General features: G+C 48.3%; 2 protein-coding genes across 3 annotated transcripts; one reads left to right on the top strand and one right to left on the bottom strand.

The window, feature by feature from the left end:
- Window positions 1-1,511: 1,511 nt before the first annotated feature.
- LOC125515010 (glutamate receptor 2.8-like) lies at window positions 1,512-4,409 on the top strand (the record flags this gene model as incomplete). Its single annotated transcript, XM_048680420.1, is given in 2 exon segments — window positions 1,512-3,153; window positions 3,248-4,409. Coding segments are annotated over 2 exon segments (2,715 nt in total), but the record flags the coding sequence as incomplete, so codon positions are not given.
- Window positions 4,410-4,738: 329 nt separating this feature from the next.
- LOC125515011 (diacylglycerol kinase 3-like) lies at window positions 4,739-11,562 on the bottom strand. 2 transcript variants are annotated; one of them, XM_048680421.1, is made up of 13 exons: window positions 10,952-11,551; window positions 9,643-9,765; window positions 9,276-9,413; window positions 9,111-9,196; window positions 8,704-8,800; window positions 8,092-8,161; window positions 7,552-7,634; window positions 7,001-7,071; window positions 6,540-6,617; window positions 5,851-5,938; window positions 5,472-5,588; window positions 5,176-5,358; window positions 4,739-5,082 (listed from the first exon to the last, which is right to left on the bottom strand). In XM_048680421.1, exons 1-12 carry the CDS (start codon window positions 11,528-11,530, stop codon window positions 5,197-5,199), a joined length of 1,692 nt encoding a protein of 563 aa, XP_048536378.1. In that variant the 5' UTR covers window positions 11,531-11,551; the 3' UTR covers window positions 4,739-5,082; window positions 5,176-5,196. The 2 variants fall into 2 exon arrangements, with proteins under 2 accessions (XP_048536378.1, XP_048536379.1); XM_048680422.1 differs by lacking the exons at window positions 4,739-5,082; window positions 5,176-5,358 and having other exon boundaries at window positions 5,514-5,744; window positions 10,952-11,562.
- Between the last annotated feature and the right edge of the window lie 2,669 nt (window positions 11,563-14,231).

Genomic DNA, 14,231 nt, shown 5'->3' with positions numbered 1-14,231 from the left:
TGGCCGGTACACCAGCTCGACATCAACAATGCTTTTCTACATGGTACACTCAATGAGACAGTCTACTGTGTGCAGCCGTCGGGATTCGTCGATGTCGCCAAACCGGACCATGTGTGCCGCCTCAATAAGTCTCTCTATGGGCTTAAACAGGCGCCGCGAGCATGGTACAGCCGTTTCACCGACCATCTTCTTCGCCTCGGTTTCGTCAGTTCCCGTGCGGACCCCTCGCTCTTCATTTACAGCCGCAACAGTGAGATTGTCTACCTCCTGCTATACGTTGATGATATAGTCCTGACAGCTTCATCTGAGCGACTTCTTCAGCAAACCATTATGGCTCTAGAGCGGGAGTTCTCTCTCAAAGACCTTGGAGCCCTGCACTACTTTCTCGGTATCGCCGTCACTCGGTCCTCCGATGGCATGTTCCTCTCCCAGCGACAGTACATCATTGACATCCTCGAGCGTGTGGGCATGAGCGAGTGCAACACATGTTCCACTCCTGTTGACACACAGTCAAAGCTTGGTGCTACTGGCGCTGTTGTCGATGATCCATCCTCCTATCGAAGTCTCGTGGGTGCTCTCCAATACCTGTCATTCACCAGACCAGATGTCGCCTATGCTGTGCAACAGGTATGCTTGTACATGCACGACCCACAGGAGCCACACCTTAATGCTGTCAAAAGGATTCTTCGGTATCTTCGCGGCACCATCAATCATGGACTTCAGATATATCGCTCGTCGCCAGCATCGCTCACTGCCTACACTGATGCCGACTGGGCTGGCTGCCCTGACACACGCAAGTCCACCTCCGGCTACGGCGTCTTCCTTGGTGACAATTTGGTCTCTTGGTCCTCCAAACGACAACAAACTGTTTCCCGGTCAAGCATAGAGGCTGAATACCGCGGTGTCGCCAACGCCGTCGCCGAGGCATGTTGGTTACGCCAGCTTTTGTCCGAGCTCCACCGTCCTCTTCAGCGAGCTACTGTGGTCTACTGTGACAACATCTCCGCCGTCTACCTCTCGACAAACCCGGTTCAACATCAACGCACCAAGCATGTGGAAATTGATCTTCATTTTGTCCGTGAGCGGGTTGCTTTTGGAGATGTCCGTGTTCTGCATGTGCCGACGTCTTCTCAGTGTGCTGACATCTTCACCAAAGGGTTACCGTCGACTGTGTTCAACGAGTTCCGCTACAGCCTGAACGTCCGCCCAGCTCCCGCTCCGACTGCGGGGGGGTGTTAGACGTGTACGTGCAGGACACGTCCAGCCGGCCGAATCAAGGAGGATTCGTATCTTAGTCTGTTTCGTTTATTTCCAAATATTGTAGCCTCCTTGTACTATATAATCCCATCACGGGATCAAATCAATCCAAGCGCAACAATTATAATTGCCTTCAGTATCATTTTTCTCTCCTAGTTTGGGCTCCTTAAAAGTTTCTAATGCTTCAGATTTTAATGGGTCGAAAGAGTACGTGGGCCTAAATCTCCTTTTCGTTGGTGTTGTTTGTTGTTGCAGCGTTGGACCTGATCAAGAACGCGCAGGTGCAGGCCATCATCGGGCCCAAGACATCAGCGGAGGCGGAGTTCGTCGCCCAACTCGGCAGCCGCGCCCACGTCCCCGTGCTCTCCTACTCCGCCACCTCCCCGTCCCTCTCGCCGGCGCAGACGCCCTACTTCGTGCGCACCGCCGCCAAAGACTCCTTGCAGGCCACCCCCGTCGCCGCTGTCCTAGCACACTTCGGGTGGCGCGCGGCCGTCGTCCTGCACGAGGACTCGCCCTACGGCACCGGCATCCTCCCGGCGCTCGCCGACGCGCTCCAGAGCGTCGACAGCGCGGCCATCGTGGAACGCGTGCCCGTGCCGAGCCGCGCGCACGACGACGCCCTCGACGCGCTGCTCTACCGCCTCAATGCGATGCCGACGCGCGTGTTCGTCGTGCACGCCAATTTCCGCCTGGCGACGCGGCTCTTCCGGCGAGCGGGGGAGGCCGGGATGATGTCCGATGGCTACGCCTGGGTCGTCACAGATGGCGTCGGAAGCTTGGTGGACAGGCTCAGCCCCGAGGACGTCGACGCCATGCAGGGCGTCGTCAGCCTCCGGCCCCACGTTGAGCTCACGAGCCAGGTCAAGAACTTCTCGGCGCGGTTCAGGGCGAGGTTCCGGCGGGACAACCCGGCCTCCGACGATGACATGATCAATGATCCGACCGTGACGAGGCTCTGGTCGTACGACACGGCGTGGGCGATCGCCGCGGCAGCCGAGGCGGCCGCCAGTGTCCCCGGCCCGGCATTTCAGACACCGCAGCGTAGCAGGGCACTCACAGACCTGGACCGGCTCGGTGTGTCGGCCACCGGAGCAGCGCTTCTCAGAGCGGTGCGTAACACCACGTTCGACGGGATGGCCGGCAGGTTCAAGCTTGTGAACGGGCAGCTGCAGGTGGCGGCATACGAGGTCGTCAACATCATCGGGAACGGTGCCAGGACGGTGGGGTTTTGGACGCCGGAGTCCGGCATTTCGCAGGACCTGAACGTCGGCGGCGCCAAGGTTGAGCGAAAGCTGAAACCCATTCTCTGGCCGGGCGAGGCGCTGTCCCAGCCAAGAGGCTGGACGGAATCGCCGAACGGACGTGTGCTCAAGGTCGCCGTGCCGATGAAGAACGGGTTCAAGCAGTTCGTGGATGTTGTCGGGGAGAAGAACTCGACGGCGCCGAAGGTCACCGGGTACTGCATCGACGTGTTCGAAGCGGTGATGAAGAACCTGCCCTACCCGGTGAAGTACCAGTACGTGCCGTTCCCCCGAAGCCCCGATTCGTACGAGAAGCTGGTGGACCAGGTGAGCGGCGGGGAGGCGGACATTGCGGTGGGGGACGTGACGATCACGGCGAGCAGGATGCACGAGGCGGACTTCTCCATGCCGTTCACGGAGTCCGGGTGGGCGATGGTGGTGGCGACGCGGCCGGACACGAGCGCCAGCATGTGGATCTTCCTGCAGCCGCTCACCACCAGCCTCTGGCTCACGAGCCTCGGCTTCTTCTGCTTCACCGGCTTCGTGGTGTGGGTCATCGAGCACCGCGTCAACCCGGAGTTCCGGGGCACGCCGTCGCAGCAGTTCGGCCTCATCTTCTACTTCTCCTTCTCAACGCTCGTCTTCGCACACAGTAAGCCACTTACTAACCATCTCATCATTTCAACTATGCAGTTTCATGAAGGATATCAATGGCACCTAATCAATCTTGACGTTTTAATTTTCAGAGGAGAAGCTGGAGAGCAACCTGTCGAGGCTGGTGGTGATCATATGGGTGTTCGTGGTGCTGATCCTGACGTCGAGCTACACGGCGAGCCTGACGTCGATGCTGACGGTCCAGCAGCTCCGGCCAACCGTGACCGACGTGAAGGAGCTGCAGAGGCGCGGCCAACACATCGGGTACCAGGAGGGGAGCTTCATCAAGCCCTTGCTCACAAAGATGGGCTTCGACGAGAGGAAGATGAAGAAGTACAGCACGCTGGAGCAGTACGCCGAGGCGCTGTCGAAGGGCTCGGCGGACGGCGGCGTGGACGCGGTGTTCGACGAGATCCCGTACCTGAAGCTGTTCCTGTCGCAGCACTGCGACGGGTACATGCAGGTGGGGCCCGTGTACAAGACGGACGGCTTCGGGTTCGTGTTCCCGAGGGGGTCGCCCATGGTGGGGGACGTGTCGCGGGAGATCCTGCGGCTGGCGGAGGGCGACCAGATGGCGCGCATCGAGAAGGCGTGGTTCGGCGAGCCCGGCACGTGCCGGGACGCGCTGGGCGGCATCGGCGCCGGCGGCGGCTCGTCGAACCTCAGCTTCCGGAGCTTCGGCGGGCTGTTCCTCATCACCGGCGTCGTGTCCAGCCTCATGCTGCTGCTCTATTTCGCCATCTTCATGTACCGCGAGCGCGACGAGCTCCGGGAGGCGGAGCGGGAGGCGAAGGCCGAGGACGGCTCCGGGAGCGTGCCCGTGCGGAGGCTGCGCGTGTTGCTGCAGCACTACGACAAGAGGGACCTCAAGTCCCCCACCTTCAGGACGTGGAACGACGACTCCGTCAGGAACGGCAGCGACTACGCCGGCAGGACACCGAGATGGAGCGGCGGCGACGCGGGCCTGACGCCGAGGGCCGGTGCGGAGGAACACGCCATGGGAGGGGCGAGCCCGCTGAGCGTGGACATCAGCTCCGAGATGAATGCCGGCTCTTCGCCGGAGGGGACGCCGGCGTCGGAGATCAGTGAGTCATTCGAGCAGAGGATAGAGGGGGCAGTAGCCTCAGTGGAAATGGCAAGGTCAAACGCCTCTCGGCTGCAGTAAGAGTAGAAGCATATCCATGAGGAATGCCAATATAGGAGTTCTAGTCTTGTGGCACTAATTGCACTTTGGCCAGAAAATCGTTTTGTATTCTTCTTCTAGTGAACATTAGGGAATTCAAAGGAAAGAAGTTCTCTGATGTTATAATTGTACATAGTAAAAAAGAACACAAATTTGGTTGTACACATAGCTAAAAGCAAAAAGTTTGTATTACCTCCGTCCTAAAATTCTTGTCTTAAATTTACCTAGATACATAACACTAAAACATGACTTCTTAAATTTGTCTAGTAACACTAAAACATGACTAGATACATCTATACCTAGACAACTCTAAGAACATGACCAGATATATCTGCATCTAGACAACACTAAGACAAGAACTTTAGGACGAGGGGAGTATTTGACATCAGACAAAGGAACGTTTCGGAGGGAAAATAATTGTTGGATTGAACACAAAGCATAATAACTTGATCTTACATGGTGGTTTTCATCTGGTTGTATACCAGAGACAAGAAATAATACAAATCAAGTTCAAATTGTTTTCCCCCGCAAAAAAAAGGAACTAGGATACAACATAATTTATATATATATATATATATGATACAACAGTACATGGTGGCGCATTGTGCTCCTGCCATGACTCGACCATGGCATGGTGAAGGCCAATAAACATTGCATCATCTTTGCTGCAACTGAGCCATCTCTATGGATTCTAGCTCCAGCTGCTCCTAAACTGTACATAGCCTACCGATCTAGAGTGTAGCCCTGAGATGGCATGGTAATTGGATGGTTAGGGAGCTATAAGGATGCAACTGATGTCGGCGGACAACCAGAAAATGGACTTTCCGGAATCAATACCTGATTGACATAGGGGAATTCTCATGAATCCCCGTTTATCATCCGGGAGTGATACGGAACCTTGTTTATTTCCACAATTGTCGACTGGTCCTGGATGAGTGGTTGTTTCCATGGCTCGCCGTCCATTTGAACATATGCTCGATCCCACTCGCCTCCCCTCATTTCAAACTTGATAGCTGCAGCCTAAGAGAAATGCAATATTTTTGGACAGAAGTTCATGATAAGTTACTGAAGAAATGATACCCAAATAGATCAATCCTTTGACAGGTAAATCAATGCAAAATCAGGGCGGGTACCTGAGCAATGTGCTTTGCTTTGATAAGCTCAGCCATAACGAATGAAGCATGCCAACCTTCTTTCAGACCAAATATTTCAATCAAACCGTCGTCTGAATGAGCTTCAACAAAACCTTTCTGGAACGAGGGGGGAAGAGACACATCATTTGCATAGAACAAACAGAGCCCATTTGTGTAACCCCACCCAATGCTGAACTCTAGCTAGTAGCTACCACTTGTTCTAAAAGCATATGTCAGCGATGATAGAACATGTAATGCTCACTTGCTGTCTATCTGTCCCATTTGGCAACTTCGACGTTAGCTATAAACCCCATATCCTGGACTAGAAAACAAGAACTGATGATACATGCAATGCGCATCAGCAAGCTCAGCTACCAACCTTTTCAAGATAATCCGGTTTAAGATCACCCCATGGATGCTTTCCACTGGCGTAGTTGTCCAGATTTAAGACCACTATGGATCTAACACTGCAATATTAACAGATGATAATAAATGTGAGCTCAATTTCGGTGATATACAATATAAGTCTTGGTACAGCAAATTTGAAGGACAATCATCAAGAGTACAAGCTAAGCATCACACAATATTTCAAATATTTATTTACTTCTTACGTACTTTGGACAGGCCTGACATTGGCAATATCATATATTTTTCTACGGTTGAAGGTAAGGCCCAGGAAAAGGGCAAGCTGCTGCTAAGGCAACCAAATATATTATTATTATGCAAAATATGGGTTATTAATTATTATCTGCTGAAAAAAATCCATTTCATCATTGAGAAAGATAGGAAATCTAGATAATTACGAACCCACATATGTAGTTTTTGTGCCAATTTAAATATTTTCAGATGAATCATTGTAAACGGTCTACCAGACATCACATGTCAGCATTTCATGTTATCTGCATAGGCCATACATTGCCCAGTGTTGATTTTTTAACACTAATCCCCAAACTAATAGCAATGGTCACTGGGTTCGTATAAATAAAGTCAGCTACTCGATTTTCTGATATCCTAAGGATCATTGATATCTAAATATCTTTTTTGAATGTAACAGAATCTATGACTTGCCTTGAAGGCATTTGAATTTGCTCCCATTCAGAACAATTTGCCCTTTTAATGTAAAGCCGCAAAATGTTCCGAAGTCCCCTGCATCAACAAAGCATTCTGTCAGCCTTGGATAGATGATTGAGACAAATGTCACAAACAAAGGAAGAAGAATATCTTAGCACTATTGCAGGTTTGCAGTTTATTTATGAACACTAAAAATATGAAGATAAAGCATAAAAACAGTGGGTCATTGGCATTGCATAGTACTGAGCATAGTGGAACTTGAATCCGAATCCTCATGTGTTAACCAAGAAAGTACTATAGTCTAGAACAACTGCTATTTTTTAGAAGTTCTGTGGGTTGAATCTCATGATTAACCTCAAACCATGATTGTGTCTCGAGGATGGATCAAAACAAACGAACTATTTGATACTTTAAAAGTCCAGCTCAATTTCAAAGTACATGGAAAGGCAGGTCATTACCTTAGCTGAGGACTTGCTGTACAAGGAGTACAGAACCATCCCTGTGTGCAGCTATATCCAGCATAAATCAACTGCATATAACCAAGTATTACTAAAACAGTCACCTATAGATCGCATAACAGCATAACATAGAATTCTGAGGTACCAGATAACTATGCTACAGAAAATGAAAAGGAACCTTTGAAGCCAGTTTCTTTCTTTATTCAGAAGTTACATATTCTAGAAGAACTAGCAGAATCACATCCAGCTTATCTATCAAGTATACAGCTGGATCCACATGATAATAATATGGGAGAACTTGGGTGCACGAGTTCTTTTGTATGTGTGCAACATCACGTGATCTATCAGACTGCCATACTTAAAACATCCTACTGATAGAAGACAACTAACTAATGAAGATGTTGCTAACCAGCACATTCTGAATGCTAAGCTCCTCACCAAAAGAATTCAGTAAATTACTGTGGGCTTCGAAAAAGATCACACTTCACAATGACATACATGAAAACTTTAAGCCACTACATATTACACCATTAAAGAAGTTCTTTCCGCACCTTATTTGCAACTGGTCCTTGAGCAAGATATGGCTTTTCATCTCGTAGATGGTGGAAGCCATATGCAACTTGGGCATCCATCCCTATTCAAAATAAATGGCACACTTAACAATGAATCAGGGCTCTAACAAACTGTAATAAAGAATAAACCATATAATTTAGCAAAAAATCATTGATCTGGTACATTCATATCTTGTGGTTTCAATTGTAGTCTTACAACTTTACATTATCATAAACCCGCAAAAAAAAACTTTATATTATCAGACAGTGTGTGTAGTTTTAGATTATATATTTCACATCAAACTTTCAGATACTGAAGAATATACAGCCATTCAAAATTTCAAATTAAGGTTTAGCGCACAAAAAAATCTTAGGCAACGCTAAACACCTAGGAACTGGAGAGAAAATAGATATTACATATATTATCCAGTTAGTCTGAATATAAAACCTCTCAAGTAGATGTAGATCACCATGTAAAGTTCACGAGAATTAACCGAATTAGCTTAAGGAAAGAAAGTATATGAGGTAACAAAGTAATACCAATGCTAAGGTAGTTGTAGAATACTCCTTTATAGCATGAAGCTTTTTCGGTTAACTCACTGCCACTCGCCTGCACCAAATTACACAAGGTCTTTAGCAAATACATAAGTACTTGCACACTCACTGAGAAAGACAAAATATAGGAGGGATTGCAATAATTTTGAAGCACAGTTGACAATCGACAGAAGAAAATAAGATGCTGGAACAATCCATCAAACTATTCAAGAGAAACAAATTGTAACAAGCATTTGAAATAGCAAGTATGACAGGCAACCATGCAGAGTCAAAGAGTGGCAAGCATTCAAAGTTACTATGCAAAACTTAGCAGTAACTAAAATTCTTTTTCTAGGTAAGCAAGGGAATCCTGTATGCAACTTGGATTTTCAGAATTGAATTCATCTCAAGACTCGCTTTCGAAAAAGAACTACCTCAACAATAGTTTTTTCTACTTTTTATGTTATCATGCAATCTTTAAAAATGTCTAAAACAATGTTCTTAAGTGGAGAAGAGATCTAACGATGGAAGAAGAGCATGCTACCGAGTGTATAGATTTGAGCTAAAATCTGTTTTCTATTTCAGGCTGTAATTTCCAGGTAAATTCATAGTCAAGACCTTGCTGAACTCCAGCTGATCGGCAGGTTCCGCTTTCTTAAGTGCATGTGGCAACTCTGTTATTTCTCCCTCTGGCATCCTAATCACAGCCTGCCAACTGCAAAAATATTGGTAGCGATTTTCAGAGCAAAAACAGATGAAGAGTGTATGTACAATTATTAAAAGAAACATCTAGAGTTGAGCCTCTTCACGATGTACACATTACATTTGGAGATAATAAATATGGCAGATAGATGCTGAGCTTATGTAAATTGACGATTTTCTTTCCACCATCAGGAAATTATTCCAGATAGGTATATGATAAGTTTTACTCAGCAGTGCAAAATGTGTTCCTCAAATAGAGCTTAATACGCATATAGGTGAATAAAGAGAGAAATAACTCTCGAGCAATGATTTCACATTCTCACCTGTCAAGATGGACGACCGAAGCAGACACTGCCTTGTTGAGATATCGCTTTACAGCTGAACGCCAACCAAAGGGAAAAGAGCCACCCTGTGCTTGAGTTGATTAGCATTTTCAATTAAAAACAAAGAACTTAAACAGAACGGTGTCATCGCATATCGGCCCTTACCCATCCAAATGATCTAGCAAGGTCATTTCCTGTCCCGAGTGGAATGATTCCTGTGGGAGGAACTGGTTCCCTTTTCGACTTATTAAGTTCTTGGAGACATCCAAGTACCCAACCAACAGTGCCATCACCTCCAGCAACCTGTCAGAAAGAACTAGTGCAAGGATGTTATGCAAAGTAGTTGGAAAACTGCGACATACAAGGAAAGCATATGGACACCTAAATGGTGCAGGAGAAACCTCTCATGAGCTAAGATATAAGCTCACTTATCGAATAGTTTCTAACAGTAAATAACAAAGCTAACATGCAGCGAACCCTTAAAAGCTTCTGACAGATACAATATCCTTACTGAAGCCCATCAAGCACGTACCATAATCCTCAAATTTGCACGGATGTCCTTTGCACAGTTATCACCTTGATCAGCCAACCTCTCCAAACAGCCCAAACCATAACGAACAAAATCAGAAGGCTTCACAGTAGAAAGATCGAAGACCTGAACAAAAATGGTTCCATCAGCAAGTACTATACAGTCCAGGGTTTTCCAGAACAAGCAAAAGAATAAGAAACTAGAATTTCCAAAAGACATGCTGTGGCTTCTGAGTGCACAAAATAATCCAGAATCGGCGTTACAAACGAGTCCTAAACAGTTAGCCTGTCTTGACAACCACAATAACATGTTGTGTGAGTTTTCCAAGCCCTTAAAGACCATCAAATTCCACAGAACTGCGCCATATCCATAGTTCTTTACGGCCCTATCTTCTATCAGTTCTGACCCTTTTACACCACATAATGATATCAGTGCCCAGTCCTCACAAGCCAACCTCCAGTTTCACATGTTGATCCACAACTAACTCGGGTAGAAGCCAGTACTTCCATGTTGATGAAACAATATAGGTGACTATCACCAAGTGGCTCTGCACCTGTCTTCTGTTACAAGAAAATGTCGAGCTACAAATTATAGACAGTCTCATTACATTACTCTCACTACTGTCACCTGCACAGGCATCCTCCCTCCTTCCCCACCTAACACCTACCGTCCTAGTTCTTTTCCTTCACCTCATCGCCTCTTCTAGAACCACATGTGGAAGTGAGACACGGTCTGATGGAGCCCTCACAGCAGCATACGTTTATTATGCATTTATCATCCAACCATAATGGTCAGATATCCGTCTTCATCCCTACTCCCCCAACCCCTCGTGGTACCAATTAAGTGCATGGCTATCTAGATGATTCGACCTTGGCAGTATCAGGCAGAACTCGGAAATAAGGGGAACAAAAAGGTTAGTACAATGCCTCATATGGAGCATGACGATCCTCTCAACACATACTAGGCAACTAGAGATTCTGGCCGCGTCACACCATCCTCCTCCTCGGATCACAAGACGCGGAGCCCCTCTCGTCCTTGGTTTCACGGTAGTACCATTGTACCATGAAAGTACCACCGGAGCAGAATCCATTTTAATCCCGGCCGAAATGGGGTGTATTACCTCGCACTAAATCATAGTACTAGTAATGGTATCTCTAAACCAATTCCCTGCCGGATTCCACACGAACGGAGAAGAAAAATCTGCCGCGGAGTAACAAGTAGTAGCACAGCAACGGCCGCCACGAAAGCAAGGCGAGGGGGAAAAAACGCCGGAATTGGGAGGGAGCACGTGAATCGCGAGGTCATCACCCACCTGCTCCTTGCTGATGAGCTCGTGGAGCCGCACCTTGAGCTCGGGCCCGTGGCGCCCGCCGCTCTTGGAGTTGACGAACACGACCATCGGCGCCACCACCTCCAGCCCGTCCTCCCCCTCCCCGCCGCCCACCGCCTCGTCCCTCGCCGCCGCGGCGGCCGCCACGCCGGCGGCCTCGTCCTTCTCGGCGACGGCGGCGGCCACGGCCCTCCGCGCGTAGAGCGGCATGACGACGCGGCGCCGCAGCTCGGCCTTGTCGACGTCCCGGCCCCACACCCCGCACGCGCGCACCGACTCCCAGATCGACACGCGCGCCGACGGCGCCGTCGGCGGCGCGGAGTGGGGCGTGTGGACGGCGGCGTCGCCGTTGCCGGCCATCCCCACCTCCGCCTCCGCCCGCTCCATCGCCGCGCCGCCCGCCGGGGAAAGGAAAAGGCAACGGTAGGAGTATGTATCACAGCTAGGCAGCTGCCGAATTGGCACCGGTGGAGGAGCTGGATGAATTGGGGAAAGAAAGAAGAGAGGAGGAGCGCTGAGCCCAGCGCCGACTTTATTATTGGTTGCTGACGGGTGCTGCATATATGCAGGCAGGGAATAAAGTTTTGGTTAATGCGGGGGCAGGCTGATTAGGTGGACTGGGACGACTGGTGCTCGCTCTCTCGCGCTGTGCGGAGCGCGTCTTCGGACGGGAGAGCATTTACGTCTTTTCGTTACAGTGAGGGAATTTACTTTTCTTGACGCGGTGAAAGGGACGCGCATGGCATGGCTGGCGTTTTCGTTGAATTTTCCTACAACGTATACGGAGTAGGAGTAGTAGATAGTAGTGCTCCACAGATGGATCTGAAGTCAAAACTCTTTCTAGAGGGCTTTGATGTTTATTTCGTATATTTGACCTAAGTACTAATGTTGGAAATATGTGACATCGGACCATCTCCAACCGCAACCCGCAGATTTTCTTCCGCATCCGTCCACGTACACGGATATGGGAGGACGCCATACAACTCTAGCCGCATACATTTCAATCTGCATTTTAACTAACCGAACGAAATTTATGCAAACCGATTGATATTCATCAAAGTCCGGATAGAAAATAGCACAAATCATCCATCCATACATAGCATGCAAGTTAGGCCTAGTACAACAACAGTCTCAAATTCAACTAGATCCTGGATGTCCAACAAGTTTTGCATGAAAGAATCATGTCGTCCCACACATACTCTCCTTTCAGTTTCATCCAGCAGTGTGTGCACGTGATGGTTGTCCCTATATGGTACACCACGGCAGCGCATGCGGGCTACATATAATGTGTAGACCAACATTGAGTCATTGAGTAAATGAATCAATTGATAAGCTGAGCAAGAGGAAGAAAAACTTGCGATCTCGTCCTCTGCCGCGTGCAATGGCCACCTTGCCTCGAGCTGACGAACCACGTCGCAAAACTTGGTGACGCTGATCTGAATAGCGTGCCAGCGATACGACAACGACCTCATGTTGCGTACAGCGGCGGCGGCAAAGGTGAAGGGTGCGGATGCAAAGTAAGGGGGGAACGAACCCGGACTGGATGGCTTCCGTGGTCCAGACGAATGTGAGCGGTTTACGAGCCCGCCTTGGAGATGCACTCAGTGATGCTTTATTATCCGAAACCCTAGACGCCACCCGCCACCTCCTGCTCTTGCCACCGCCAGTGCACGTTGCTAGGCAAAGAAACCAACGGCGAGTCAGCGACAGTGGAAGAGGTACCGACCTGGGGCTACTTGTTGTAGAGGTGTTGGAGGGCTACTGTGGACGACGAAGGAGATAAGGGCTTCAGTGTCGGTCTTTCATCAGGTGGTGTTCAGTGGTGGTGATCATAAAGTCGACGACGGCCGGAGGGATCCAGCGCAATGATCTTCAATGGTAGCCCCGCCTGGCTAGGAAACCGAGGAAGAGGGTGTCGGTGCATGGTCCTTAGACGGTGGCATGCTCAACATCAAATCCGCAATTGTCGTGCAACGACATGGGTGATTTTTTCCCAGGTTTTCTTTAGGGAGTTTTCGTGTTTACTTTGGAGCGTTGAGGCGGCGGCGTTAGCCCGGTGTAGGAATATTGTTCTTCCCATCATATCCTTGTGTTTGTTGATGTGTTTATCACTGTCGGAGGCATGTGGAGCCGTGTCTCCAATGTGTCTCCCAGGATCCAGCCGGTTTAGGTTATCGATGGATCCGTCTGGATTCAACTGGCTTTCGTGGTCTTCAAAGTTTGTACAGGCCCTTATTAATGTTTTGTTCTCCGGGGCGGTGATTTCTTCACAAACTACGTCGACATCAACGACTTCTCTATCATTTCTTATACAAGCTCCTAGGTTTTTAAAAAATTGCCTCACTGAGGAATAGGCTTAGAGACCGCATCAAGCTATACTCAGGGTGCACCGTCAGTGCATGCAGGAGGAAGAAGACTTTGTCACCCCCAAGGATTTAATCAATTTTACTTTTATGCATGGATATGTTTGCAAGGACCTGATTATTAATATGTGGCCTTAGGCCCTTTTCAGAAAAGGAATTGGAATGCCTGACAAATGATGATGTGTTCTTGCACAATGACGTAAGTCCAACCGCATGAAGATATATGTATTTATCTTAAAATCAACAAAAAACTTATTTTATTGTCATTGTCATAACAGTTAAGATACAATCTATTTTTTTATTGTTCTTAAATTTAAATAACTATTTATTCATGTGTATGAAGGATTTTGTCTGTTTATTTTGTTTTTAGTTTATACTTATATGGAATGGTAAAAAAAAAGGGTTCATTCAGTTTGCATGGTTAAAATTTGGTAAAAAAAATATATACTCCTATCTCTTATCAAGACACACACTAAGAAAATTACTAACCCTCTCATGGGATCATGTATTAGAGCCGCAACCCTATCATTCGCTTTGACCGCAACCCTATCATTCGCCTCGGTTGGTGGACATCGCTGGCACCCTCCTTTGGCCTACCGTGAGCCAGGCCCTCGCCAAAAAAACCATTAAGCCTATTCTTCACCCCTAGACGTCGACAGAAGAAGAAGGCTCGGTCGTGGCAGTACACGAGTTGCTGACGGGGCGGTAAGTTGCGCAAAGGGTGAAAATGAACGGTGGTGCAAAAGTATATGAAGGAAGAATGTCGACCGCATGATGATGACCACCCATAGCTAAGGTTGTAGCTGGCGCTGCCACTAATGAAACCAATGGCCCTTGTATTTGCAGGATTTCCAAAACACCGCAAAAGGAAAAGACGGAGCACAATGTCACTTTCAGTT

This window comes from Triticum urartu, chromosome 6, assembly GCF_003073215.2.
Source record: "Triticum urartu cultivar G1812 chromosome 6, Tu2.1, whole genome shotgun sequence".
NCBI classification, from domain to species: domain Eukaryota; kingdom Viridiplantae; phylum Streptophyta; class Magnoliopsida; order Poales; family Poaceae; genus Triticum; species Triticum urartu.
This window is presented reverse-complemented; position numbering and strand designations above follow the sequence as displayed.